This window comes from Homarus americanus, unplaced genomic scaffold (assembly GCF_018991925.1).
Source record: "Homarus americanus isolate GMGI-L3 unplaced genomic scaffold, GMGI_Hamer_2.0 scaffold39155, whole genome shotgun sequence".
NCBI classification, from domain to species: Eukaryota; Metazoa; Arthropoda; class Malacostraca; order Decapoda; family Nephropidae; genus Homarus; species Homarus americanus.
In genome coordinates, this window is record NW_024737042.1 from 14,968,672 (window position 1) to 14,983,747 (window position 15,076).

Genomic DNA, 15,076 nt, shown 5'->3' on the forward strand with positions numbered 1-15,076 from the left:
TCATTAAAACTGCTCGTTTTGATAAATGAAGCATGCTATATTTGCAAATGAATAAACTATCAAAATGTACCTGTTCACCTCTTCTTTATTCCTCCTTAAATTTGAATTTTAAAAGTACTGCCTGAGAATCTGGAAAATCCGAAAATCCGGACTGGCCCAATCCCCAAGCAGTCCGGATTTTTGGACTTCTACTGTATAATATTTTACATGGCAGCCAAGGTATGGTAACCGAGTATGTTTACACACGTTTACACACACACACACACACACACACACACACAGAGAAAATTAACAAATACAGTACTTGTACTGTAATCGAACAAAAAAATTCGGAAATCGTTGAATGTCAAAACATTCCGAACTCGATTAATTCGAATTTTTTTTAATTTGTGTGACCCACAACTCTTTTTTGTTGAATTAACAAGGGTATAGTATATTAGGTTTACTGAAAATGTGGCTTTATCAGAATGGCCTTTCCAGATTAGTATAACATGGCGAGGTTCCACAACACACTACAAATCTTTTATTTCCCATTTCCTTAATGTGTCTGTACCACATAAGCATACCCTGATCTACAGTATTCTCTTCCCCAAAAATATTTCAATACCACACCTCCTTATTTCTGTATTTCTTATTGCCTACATCCTTCTTGCCTAATCCTCCTGCAACCAGAACCAATGCTTTAAAGCCTTATAATAATGTCAGGTCAATAATTCCCGGCACATCTCCATCTCTGCTTCTTTTGACATGAATTTTTCTAAATACAAATACAGTGAACCCTCACTTTACGTGGTCAATTGAACCCACGGTGGCCCGCGTAAAGTGAGAAACGCATAAAGTGAACAACATAACATATGGGATTAATTGAAATAGAGACCGGGCCGACCCCCCAAACTCCACTTTTTCAGACACAATACCTACGTTGTAGTAAAAATAACTTCTTAATTTTATGATGGTATGCACACACAATTAATAATTAAGAGAAATATCAATAATATTAGGTTTTTTAACACTTACATTAGTAGAAAAGATGGCTGGGCACACGGGGATGGGGGGTTGGTTCCGAGGCAGAGGACAGATTATTGGCCCTCACCTGTATCACTATCCACCACAGAGGCTTGCAGGGCCTCTTTGTCAAACCCCTCAAAGTCCATATAAGTCCATATCCTCACTATCATTATCACTATCACTGACTTGGGCCGGCTGTGGTGGGTGGCGGGTGAAGAACTCGGTAATGTTTTGATGACTGGGCGACCTTGTGCGCACCCTGCTCGCGCCGCTCTCCGCGTAAAAGGGCACACACACCGCGGAAAGTGAGCATTCCGTGTTCGGCAGGGTACCGCGTAAAGTGGGACCGCGTAAAGCGAGGGTTGACTGTATGTAAATTTTTCAATCATTAACGTTTTATCATCATCATGTTTTATGGTCCTTTTCCACACTCAATCGAACAACTTAATTCTTTCCTTACACTACTGTGGCTAATTTATTGCTTATCAATCCATTTGTTGACACACCCCAAAACATTTACTTCCTCCCTCCTATGGCCATTCAAGATGACAACTTACTTTAATCACTACTTTTGTTCCTATTCACCTTCAACTTTTTCCTAGTACCACACAAACATATGCACACTCTCTGTTTGACTACTTCCTTAACATTAGCAGTTTTTCATCTAAACTGTCAATTGTCAATTGCACCTCTCTCCATCATTCTTGTATTTAACACTCTTACAAAAACCAATGCAAAAATATATTAACCTTTTCACTGTATATGATAATCTTTGGAACACTACTGTACTGTAGAGTACAGTATTTTGAAAAAAGTTATATGTCTTCAATCCAGAGAAATCAGAAACTACAATAAGTCTGCACTTAACATTGTTTCAGTACTACGTTGCTAAAATTTAGAGACCAAAAATTCGTTTAACGTCCCAGTGATCATATACTACGTCGTTTTGCGTCGTCACGGACTACTTTCTACGGCGCATCACCGTCTCTCGTCTGGCCGCGCTACGCTCTCTCGGCTTGGCGCAAAGTCTCAATGACTCACCACCTCCACCTCTCCTCTGCTCCCACCCTCCTCCTCAGCGCCCGCCATACTCCTCCCCTCCTGCCATCCGCCTCCTCTGCTTCACTACCCACCACACACTCGCTCTACCAATCGGTGAGTACCACTACAAACTTAGTACAGAACAGTAGTTGTATGTGTATGCACTATTTTCTATAGAAATGGCAATGATTTTCTGTACCTGTATATGTAATGTATTTCATGGGGCATAGGGGTCTCAGGAACGTAACTCCCGTATTTCATCTACTTCTTATGGGGAAAATTGATCCACTTAACGCTGTATCATATAACGTCGCATTTTTAGGAACTTAACCCCGACACTAAGCGAGGACTTACTGTATACGGTATTCAAATGTTCCTCACAGCATTCACTCTCTTAAACGTATTCTTTATTACATGGCACAACACTTGGGCGTTGATATCATCCTTCTGACAACAAAATACCGCCTGGGAAGATATTGGAAGCATTATGTATTATCTAATGGTAGACCCTGCTGCCATGTGGCATCACAAAAATTGTGACCAAGTCCTAGGCTGCTGATCTGACTTTCTGCCTCATTTACACACAATTGCAGGGTCTCAATTGTTTCTCTTACTTTGGACAACATAACATTACATATATTGTTTCTCACTTTTGATCTTTTTTTCATTTTTGTATATCTTTATGGTTCTTTATAATTATTATTACTATTATTATTAGTGTTATTATTATTATCATTATTATTATTTTTTAATTTTGTATTTTTATTATAAATTTAATTTACTATGAATTATTATTATTATTACTACATTTTCGTCCCCCAAGCCCCGATGTGGGTCAGTGACCTGTGCCCGGGTGGGCACAAAATGGCTTTCCCTTTGGCTATTCAAGCTGATGCCAAGAAATTTAGAACATTCAATTTTGCAAATGAAAATTAAAATAAGGTACTGTATTTGAAAGAATTTGTTGTTAAATAATAGCAAGCATCACTGAACAGTACAGTACTTAATTCAACTATCTTACTCCTTCAAACTACAATTTGGAGATATTGCCCAACAACTGTATAGAGCACCAAACGATATCCAAGCATGTACTGTAGGAGTAACACTAGTGAGGCACTGTCTAAAGATGAGACAGACAAGTGATGATAAACCCTCACACAAAAATCAACCATTCAATAAATATTTGGAGGTTTCTAACAAGAATAGTACAGTACAAAGAAATGTGTGTGCCAAATCTAAAGCAAATCAATCACAGTTATACTGACATGAACTCCAACTTAATAACATTGTACTGCATAATGCTGTGATTACACAGTAACCCATACATACCTCAACACTGCCAATCCATTGTCTAGAGTTAAGAAAATCCTTTTCTTTATCTCCAATTTCCACAAGGATTTCTTGTATGCGGTGATTAGAAGGTACAGGAGCCAAACTGCTTGAAGTTCCTTGAGACTTCCTCAACTGTCCTCTTATCCATGAACACAAAGTCATTAGTGTCCTATATCCACATCCCCAGCCCTGGGAGAGATGTTCCTTATCACAAACAGTACTGCACTGTACATTATACCAGAATTAATAAAATAGGCTAATCTCAAAATCTAAATTTATTTGTACAGGATATGAACTCTAACATGAAATACCTGTTTTTTTTATATGGTATTATGTTTATCAGTCAACATCATGTATTCCTACTTTAAAACAAGTTAGCTTGTGCAGTCTTTTCTAAACAATATATATATATATATATATATATATATATATATATATATATATATATATATATATATATATATATATATATATATATATATATATATATATATATATATATATATATATATATATATACTGTACAGTATATATCCTTATTTTCTCATTCACACTTGCTTCCTTTATGCAAACACTACCTCACATTGTTCTTCCACCTCATCTCTGGTCTCTCTTCACCTTCTCCCACTCATCTTACTGAAATAAGTGAGACAATAATGCATTATGTTCCCATGATTGCTTATGACAAGCTGATGACGTGGTTAAACAAATTAAGGCTAACAATGACAACATTTAGGTGAGAAATGCACTGTTAAGTTAAATAAACTTTAACTAGAGTCATTTGCCAATGTGATTTTTCAGTTTGTGAAAGTATACGTTAACATTAAACTGCATTTACAGTCAACATTATCATTTATTTTGAATTTAGGGGGTGATGTACTCTTAGCTACTGAAGCCCATTCTAAAATTCTGAAACAATTAAGAATTTAAGATAATGAAATAATTATACTGCATTCCAAGTTCTTGGTTGCCAATCTAGTTTCTCATTTATTTTTCCTGCAAAGCTTGTCAACTGGCAACTGAAATTTTCATCAATGTCCCACTCTCTTCAGTAAAATTTTTTTTCACTTTTCTATCACTACAAGTACGTATTCTTGTTCTTGTGCAGTTCCAATAAGCCAGTGTATCTTCAACAGACATTTTAATTCAGTATTTTTGCACTATCACAATGGCCAAAATGGAGTGATAATGGTGACAAATTGACACATGCACTGTGCACATAGACAAAAAAAAATTTTCATGTTCACTTTAGGGAGGCAAACTGTTTTTGTACATTCTCTTGTTTCCGATGCTAAATACTGTACGCCCATGCACTCTTACTCAGTGATAAAAAAGTTATGGTCAGCAGAATAAAAAACTAATATGAACTTTTGTTACTAGGTGTTGTTAGACTTGTGGAGAAAACTTGTGCAATCCTCACTCATATACTGTACTGATGAAATTAGAGTCTGCTGGATATGGGTAGTTGAGATGCACTTTTTCAGTAATATAGCTTTTCCTGTAGAAGCTTGACACTATACAGTACAGTACTGTACCTTCAACCTTGGAGTCATTAAAATCACAATGTCAAAAATATACCTGACCTGTACCTCTCTGTCAGTAACATTCTCCCAAAAATTTAAGTGACTGTATCAGACAAAACTTAATGCAAGAAAACCAAATATATAAGATATAACTGATGACCAGCAATGCTATACCAGATTATGACTCCAAATTTAAAGGCATATAACAGGGAAATAAACTTTCAGAAAGAAGAGGAAGGCAAGGTGAAAATCTCTTAGAAATATGCCAAAGCTAAAATGCTTTGGACATTCACAGAAAACATATTTGAGTTATATAAAAAGGTATATACACCCAAGAGAAAAATACCACAAACCCCAGGTCCAATAAAAATTTAAATGAGCTGGTATATACAGTACCGATATAGCTGTTGGGTCGATTCCTCTGACTGTACTGCATAGGCCTAATATCCTTTATTATGCAATGTTCTGTGGTTTACACCACTGTACAAAAAATAATAATAAGCCTAATATTTGTGTTCAAACCAATGGTCAAGTACTCAGCCTCTTTAGTACTTTAATGATGAATGATTAGGGATGTGTTAGTAGTATACAGGAGAGAACTGTTTGAGACTTGAACAGAAGAGCCGACATTTCCCAGTGTAATATGTAAGTACAGGTAGACCAGCTCATATCCGGCAATCAGTAATCCGGTTCCACCGCTGGTTTGGACATAATTTGGCCACCGTAATTTCAAATTTCGTGCTGGTCTCCTCGCCAACCCGCCCCGCCGCTACTGTTTTGGTGGCGCCACTAGCAGAATCAGCTCTTGGCACGGTGTTTGAGGAGCGGTAAGTTATTCCTCTGTGTTTTTCTTCATTTATTATTATAAACTGCTGTTATTTAGCCCCAGTCAGGTCTTCATTGAATAAAGGAAGTGCTTCTTGTGGTGCAAAGCACAAACACCATGCATTGTCTATACAAGAGACTGGATGCAGATAACATTAATGAGTGGATGGGTGTTGATGATATGAATCAACTGTTCATCATTATACTGATGTTGAAATTGTTCAGATGGTTGTAAATCCAGAGACAAATAACATTGGGGGAGAAAGTAATGATGAAAATGAGGAAGAGGTAGCTGAAAGAATGTCCATTGATAAGTTAGTTGATGTAAGTTAATACAGATACCTTGCAAGGTATTTTGCCTGTACTTCAATAAATTTCACTTGCTTTTCATTTGTTGTTTCTTTTCTTTTTATTATCCAACTTGTACTATTTACAGAGTATTTTAAAGGTAGGGTGAGGTGGTTATGAAGTGGGTTAGAGGTGTTTATATATTTAATTCTAACCTAACCACCTGTGGTTCGGCAAAATCACTAATCCGGCACTGCGCAGGTCCCAATCAGTCCGGATTTGAAATGGTCAACCTGTAGGTGACAACCAACATGTAGCAAAAGGACCGATTGAAATAATTAGAGATAATATGTGGTATTTCTCCTCTACCCTTTGGCTGTATCAATTTAACTCATAGCTTTATTCTTATTGATATCCAAATGTATCCTCCTTTAGCTAGAGGAACTTGAAGCATGAATAATGGTCTCGGTTCAAGGAATTCACATTTTTTATGCAAACAAAACCAAAGTGGTATACAGAACCTGTACAGTACAAGGGGTTCCCAGGTTACGAATGGGTTTCATTTCTGAGGACGTTCTTAAGTCGGAAATGTACATATGTCGGAACACATACCCAATGTGAACTATATCATAGCTCAAGTCCTTTTATACATCTTGAATCACTTAATTTAAGAGAAAAGAAGAACTGAATGACAAAATGCACCAAAGAAAAGTAAAAATTAAAGTTTAACACTTATATTGAAGCATGCAGCTGGCTTGCATGTAGAGATGGGCATTTGTAGGAGTGACAGAGGCTTTATTGGGGCGAAACTGAAGATGGTGATGATGATGTAGACGTTAACAGGATTGGTTCTGGGGAATCTGGCAAGGTAGAATTAACTGGTATTGCAGTTGCTGGGAATTGCTCTGTAGATGCTGCAGTGGTTGATGGGACTGGTTTTGGCTGCCTTTCGACTTTCTTAAAACCTTTTCAAGGGACGGTTGAACTGAAACTTTCTTCTTTTCATCATAAATCTCTTTGTAGCATCACAGACATTCAGTAACACCTCTATGAACCTTGGTGAATGTTGCTATGTTGGGATCTTGCTGTTCAAATTAAAACAATCCTTCTTCAATAAGCCTGAAACCATCTGCCATTTCTTTTGTAATGAATACCTTTGGTTCTGGAGTTTCAGCTTCCTCTACATCCTCTGACGAAATTTGCTTCTCCAGTTCAATCAGGTCCCCATTGCTTAATTCTTCAGCATGAAACTCAAGCAAATGTGTGACATCATCCTCATGAATATCAAGCTGGAGTTAGTTCCCAAGGTCTACCACTGTCAGTGTCACTTCCCCAACATCATCTTCAAAGTCCCTGAAATCGTGGACAAACCGTGGGCAAAGTTTTTTCCAAACACCATTCATGTCGGTTTCTTTTACTTCAGCCTATGAATCTGCAATGTTTTTCACAGCATAAAAAACGTTGTAGGACTTCCAAAATTCCCTTAAAATCTAACCCTCTTTTCGTTCTGTTGCCCTGATAGCTTGAGCAAAGGTCCTTCTCAGGTAATGTGCTTTAAATAAAGCAATAATTCTCTGATCCATCGGTTGTAAAACAGATGTTGTGTTTGGAGGAAGGTACACAACCTAAATTTTGGATGAACATCATCTAAAAATGCTGGATGGCTAGGTGCATTGTCAAGAACCAAGAGAATTTTAAATGGCATGGATTTTGAAATACAATACTGATCCACTTCAGGCACAAAATGATTATAATACCGGTCTTCAAAAAGGGCCAATGTCACCCTAGCCATCTTATTAGATTTCCAGATACCGTACCTGGTAGTGCTGCCTTGAAAACACTCTTCAAATCTCTAGGATTTTCTGACTGGTAGACAAGCAAAGGTTTTAGTTTGTAGTCCCCTGCAGCATTGCCCCCCAGCATTAAGGTCAGCCTCTCCTTGGCAGCTTTATACCCTGGTGCTGTTTCTTCAGGTTTTGAAAGGTATGTGTGTTCATGCATCCTTTTTCAAAATAAACCAGTCTCATCAATATTAAAAACTTGCTCAGCAAAACAACCCCCTTCTTTAATTATTTTATCTAAAGCAGCAGAAAAATACACTTGCTGCAACTTCATCCACATTGGCTGCACTTGCCTTGCACTTTAATGTTATGTAAGTGTTAGTTACAAGATTAGTGAGGTTATCCTAAAACTATATCTTGCACTTGTAAGACCTCACTTGGATTACGCAGTTCAGTTCTGGTCACCATACTACAGAATTGATATAGAATCCCGAGAAAGAATTCCGAGGAGAATGACAAGACTAATCCCAGGCATTATGAACCTTGAGTACAGAGACAGGTTAAAGCATCTTAATTTGCACTCCCTCGAGAGACGTAGAGTGCGGGATGAAATGATTGAAGTGTAAGTCAGGGCTAAACAAAAGTGATATAACAAAGGTACTCAAACTATCCAACCAGGAGAGAACTCATAGCAATGGTTTGAAATTAGACAAATTTAGATTTAGGCACGAGATAGGTAAAAATTGGTTTGGAAAGAGTAGTGGATGAGTGGAACAAGTTACCAAACATCATCATTAACTCGAATACGCTGGATAACTTCAAACATAGGTTGGATGGATATATGAGCGATAGGGGTTGGGTGTAAATGGGACTACCCAGTATGGGCCAGTAGGCCCGCTGCAGTTTTCTCCATTCGTATGTTTGCCCTTGCCTTGAACCGGTTAAACCAGCACCTACTAACAACAAAATATTACCTATCACTTTCAGTACCACGTTTAGCCTTCAAGTCAGGGTGCACGCTTCTTGCTCTTTCCTGAATCAAGGCTTGACTTAGAGGCAGACGCTGTTGATTTTGATCTTCCACCTATATCAGCGACAATCTTTCCAGTTCAATTACAAATCCACTTTTTTGTTTTGTTATCACAGTTGAGTGCATTGGTGTAGATCCTCTAACATGTTCAAGAATTTTCTGTCTTTCAAAATTGCTCCGACTGTTGACCGACTGAAGCCCAATGCCTTACTGATCACTGAGGGTGTTTCGCCTTTTTCAAAACATTAAATTAAATCATCTTCAAACTTCCATCGTAATTGTTTTCCTTTTCTTGGATGCATTACTATCACTTGTATTTGGGAACCATGACGAAGGCCAAAAAAGAAAGTTAATAAGCAAAAAACAATAGTTTGTACTGGATCACGTACGTTAAGGCAGTGAGGATAAAGCGCACCGACGCTCCCTTTCCCTCAAGGTGCATGACTGGGTGTGATGCATCACTCTCCACGCACTGCCCCGCCTCCCCTCTACGCCGCGCAAACTAGTTCTTGTATGTAACTGCTACGAACCATTGTACTTATGTTGGATTTTTAAAATAATTGACCCTATGTGACCTAGTTTGTATCGCTGGGCATTCGTAAGTTGGGGACCACCTAATAAGTGTTGTGCCCAATTCATTCTCCAGCAATCATACAAACAAATATGGAAGCCTTTGGGGCAAATTTTTCATCTTTCTTAGCTTCTTAACATAAAACAATGAAACTAGCATTTGTATAATAGGTGCTTTATTGAGGTTAAAAGCATTTATCTCTCCCAGAAGTTGCTGATGCCCATCATTAAAGTTATGGTCTAAATTAAAGGTTGACACTACTGTAGAGTACCAGTCTCTGGTGGTAGTTTACAGTATGGTACAGTACAGTACTATATATACAGTAAATTGTTTCATCTATATAAATTATGTATTTCTATAAATTCATTTATTGTTAAAAAACAAAAAAGAATTCTCTCGTAAATTATACCTATAAAGTACTGTACTGTACTGTATTCTTAGAGAAAATTAAACAAAATAAAAGTACATTGTCATAATAACTGAATGCAATACAGTAAATCTGTTCATGCATCATTTAATTTTCAAATTCTTCAGATTTTCATTTGTCATACATTAAGGTGCTGTTATTCAATCTCTACAAGGTACAGTATACAGGTACAGTTCATGCACAATTACCAGGTTCAACTATTACTGGTATATGACTCGATGTAAAAAACAGTGGAAAATTGTACTCGAGTTATACGGCATTAATAAATACTGTACTGTAATACTGTAGCAAGATGCTGAAGGGAAGCTAAAGAGAATACAGTACTTACCCGGTCGTCAAAACCATCACAGCCATAGTGATAATAGAGATAATCTCCAACAACAAGATCTACTTCTGATACACCTGCTGGACACTGTAACCCATTGTGTATGTTAGGTAGTAGGTCACACACATAATCATGTCCACCTCCCATTTTTCTGGGGAAAAATTAAAAAAAAAAAAAAAATATATATATATATATTATCTCCGATAGCTGGAACAATTGGTGCAAAGTACTTTCGGGAATGAGAGATTTCCGGGTGACGGGAAAATTTTCTCGGAAGTTCCAGAAACTGCGCATTTCACCAACTCTCGAGCCAGGGAAGAAATCCCCCATCCCTTGAAATTTTCTGGGTACTGTAATTTTGAGGGTAATTTTCCAAAATGATGCATTATTTCATCTCTCAAAGCAGGAGAAAAATCCTCCATCGGAATTTTCTGGGTACTAGAAAATTGTTCTCAGAATTTCCGGAAAATGCCCCCAATTTCATCTCTCAAACCCCCCAAAAAATACCCCCTCCCTAGAATTTTCTGGCTACCTGGAAAATTTTCTCGAAATTTTCAAGAAAATGTGCCCCTCAGAAAATTTTTCCCAAATCCAGAATTTCCAGAAAATTCCGGCTTTGGGAATAATTTTCCGAGAAAATTTCAATTCCGGCCATCGGAGAGTTCCGGTTAAGAGGGATTCCAGCTAATGAAGATATTGTTATATATATATATATATATATATATATATATATATATATATATATATATATATATATATATATATATATATATATATATATATATATATATATATATATATATATATATATATATATATATATATATATATATATATATACTGTATAGTGATGGTCAATTCAAAACTGATATTATGTTACATAAATTTATTTGTCAGTGGCTCAAGGTTAAAATGCAAAATACTTCGAAATCCTTGGAGCTAGATGTAGGATAGTTATTTAGTGGGTCCCATATTTTTGACCCGACCTGACCTGACTTGTCACGTCGCCCTTTTCTCTTAAGCTCCTCTACGTGTGTGTTGGTGTGGGGATTAGTGGATAACATCATTATGACCTGACCTCATGTTTAATAAGGTCACCCTGTATATTTAAGCCTCTCTCTGTTCATGCGTTGTTTCCCTTTTCCTTGTTTGATTTTATCAATATATATATATATATATATATATATATATATATATATATATATATATATATATATATATATATATATATATATATATATATATATATATATATATATATATATATATATATATATATATATACAGTTGTACCCCACTTAACGCGGTCAATAGAACCCAGAGGGTCCCGTGTTAAGTGAAATCCGCGTTAAGTGAACAACAGAACATATGGGATTAATTCCAATAGAAACCGGCCCGACCCCCAAACTCCACTTTTTGAAGACACATAACTATATTGCAGTAAAAATAACATCTTAATTTTATGATGGTACATGCACACAATTAATACTTAAGAGAAATAGAGAAATACAGTCGCCAAGTTAATGTCCATTCAAATAATGGACTCAACTCCCTGCCCCTCTCACACTACACTGCCGGCTCTTCCCTCTGAGAAATTTTTGGGGGAAAACCACTAAATTTTAATAAATAATACCTCAAACTAAAGTTAGGATAATACAATTGACATTGCTGGATTCCTTGTAAGACCAGGAATATTTTGAATATAAATGTCATATATTTTGCACAAAAGATAACATACTTACTCAGATTAAAAATTTTATCTAAGATTTGTATGTCTAATGCAAAATATATGATGTCTATATTCAAAATGATCATCAAATTATAAGAATTCCAACAATGTAAATTATATTCTGACCGGGTAATTTGTATGAATTTTATGAGCTAAAACAAATATCTTCAGTTAATAAAAAAAATAATAATCTTCAGGACACTATCTGTCAATCAAAGTACCCCACCTTGCCCTCCCCCCTCTTCCAACCGCGTGGTCAGTCCCAACCCTCCCCCCCACCCCCCACCAATCCTTCCTTCAAGAGTTTTTAACATTTAGTATTAAATAATACCTCAGATTAAAGTTAGGATAATATAATTGACATTGCTGGATTCCTTGTAAGACCAGGAATATTTTGAATATAAATGTCATATATTTTTCACAAAAGATAACATACTTACTCAGATTAAAAATTTTATCTTAAATTTGTATGTCTAATGCAAAATATATGATGTTTATATTCAAAATGATCATCAAATTATAAGAATTCCAGCAATGTAAATTATATTCTGACCGGGTAATTTGTATGAATTTTATGAGCTAAAACAAATATCTTCAGTTAATAAAAAAAAAAAAATATTCTTCACAGGATAACAGATGGTCGGTCGGTCCCTCCATCCCCCACCAACCGTCCCAAGGAGATGTGTGGGAAAACCAGAATACTTAACTTTTTTGTAATAAATAATACCTCAAACTAAAGTTAGGGTAATATAATTGACATTGCTGGATTCCTTGTAAGACCAGGAATATTTTGAATATAAATGTCATATATTTTGCACAAAAGATAACATATTTACTCAAGAGTAAACATTTTATCTAAAATTTGTATGTCTAATGCAAAATATATGATGTTTATATTCAAAATGATCACCAAATTATAAGAATTCCAGCAATGTAAATTATATTCTGGCCGGGTAATTTGTATGAATTTTATGAGCTAAAACAGGCAGTCAGGCAGGTTGGAGGGTGGGGCAAATCTAAAATTAGCGTCTCGAGCCGGACACTCACCGCGTATATGATGAAAAAATCCGTGTTAAGTGAAAGTTCAGCTCTGGCGAGGCACCGCGTATATGATAAAACGCGCTAAGTGAAACCGCGTTAGGCGGGGTAATACTGTATATATATACACACAGTATAGTCTGGATTTACGTGGTTTTTGTTTACGCGGTGCCGTGCCAGAACGAAATGTTTTAATTATGCGGTAAATTTCATCATTTACGCGGCGAGCGGCTGGAGAGGTTCAGACCGCCGCGCCATATTTTACTCTCGCGGACTATTCTTGACCATATGCTGGAAGCGGTGAGTGGTGCGCATTAGGCCGCTCTTACGTTATCGCTGACGTCATATGACATATCGGACTGTGATTGGGCCATGCATCCTTACCACCCATGCATTCCCTCTGCCGCTAGCTGTGATTGGTGTAACATGACATGCCCTGCCACCAGAGGGTAGAAGTCGCTGACCTAGCCGGGCCTGTCTCATTGTTCTCAGTCCGCGTATACAGTTCTCTCTTGTGCCCGCTATCACAATGGCTTCCGCTGTACCCCCACCACCCGAGAAAAACCTTGAATTACTTGGACCAAGCCATGATTGTGTGAAGGAAATCATCGAGTTGGGGGAGAAAATTAAGCTCATCCTTGACGACGACCCAGACAAGCATCGGTATGCAGTGTCTAATAACCTTCTGTCGAAAGTTATGGAGCCGTATATCCAGATCTATCTCGACAACATCAATGCTAGTCGTCAACGTAGTATTAAGGACTTCCTCGCCCGCAACCCACCACAACCACAGCCAGCCCAAGTCAGTGATAGTGACAGTGAGGATATGGACTTTGAGGGGTTTGTCTGGGAGGCCCTGCAAACCTCTGTGAGTAGTGAAAGTGATTCACCGGAGGGCAACTAATCTGCCCTCTGCCTCGGAACCGGCCGCCATCCACGTGTGCCGACCCAGGTTTTCTACTAACGTAAGTGTTAAAAAACCTAATATTATTGATATTTCTCTTAATTATTAATTGTGTGTGCAAACCATCATAAAATTAAGATGTTATTTTTACTACAACCTATGTATTGTGTCGGAAAAAGTGGAGTTTGGGGGTCGGCCCAGTCTCTATTTCAATTAATCGTGTTTTCTTTTTTCCTCGTGGTTATCAGCATATACCTGGATCACGCGCACCTACAGTGATTTACTTGCACACACACACACATATATATATATATATATATATATATATATATATATATATATATATATATATATATATATATATATATATATATATATATATATATATATATATATATATATATATATATATATATATATATATATATATATATATATATATATATATATATATATATATATATATATATATATATATATATATATGTATGTATACAGTCAACCCTCACTTTACGCGGTCCCACATTCCGCGTTTCTACGTTTACGCGGTGCCCTGCCAGAACCCAGGATGCTCACATTCCGCGGTGGGTGTACCCCTTTACACGGGTGAAGTATAATATTTTTATTTAGCTCATAAAATTCATACAAATTATCCGGCCAGAATATAATTTACATTGCTGGAATTCTTACAATTTGATGATCATTTTGAATATAAACATAATAGATTTTGCATTAGACATACAAATTTTAGATGTAATGATTGCTCTGAGTAAATATGTTATCTTTTGTGAAAAATATATGACATTTATATTCAAAATATTCCTGGTCTTACAAGGAATCTAGCAATGTCAATTATATTATCCTAACTTTAGTTTGAGGTATTATTTATTACTATACCTGGTTTTCCCCCCAAAATTTCTCAGAGGGAAGAGCCAGCAGTGTAGTGTGAGAAGAGGGGGAGGGAGCCGTGTCCATCATTTGAATGGACATTAACTTGGCGACTGTATTTCTCTATTTCTCTTAAGTATTAATTGTGTGCATGTACCATCAAAAAATTAAGATGTTATTTTTACTAGAACATAGGTATTGTGTTGGAAAAAGTGGAGTTTGGGGGTCAGCTGGTCTCTATTTCATTTAATCCCATATGTTATGTTATTCACTTTACGCGTTTCTCACTTTCCGCGGTACCCTGTGGGTTACATTAACCGCGTAAAGTGAGGGTTGACTGTATATATATATATAAAAACACTAAAC

The 15,076-nt window shown here is 36.6% G+C and overlaps 1 protein-coding gene across 1 annotated transcript in view; it reads right to left on the bottom strand.

Annotated features, from left to right (window-relative positions):
- The window catches only part of LOC121872743 (ufm1-specific protease 1-like), a 37,114-nt gene extending 26,791 nt beyond the window's left edge, over positions 1-10,323 (bottom strand). The window contains exons 1-2 of the mRNA XM_042375786.1: positions 10,155-10,323; positions 3,379-3,570 (exon numbers count right to left, since the gene is read on the bottom strand). Coding sequence (XP_042231720.1) covers positions 3,379-3,570; positions 10,155-10,298 — 336 coding nt within the window. The 5' untranslated portion in view covers positions 10,299-10,323. The remainder of the gene's footprint in view (positions 1-3,378; positions 3,571-10,154) is intronic.
- Between the last annotated feature and the right edge of the window lie 4,753 nt (positions 10,324-15,076).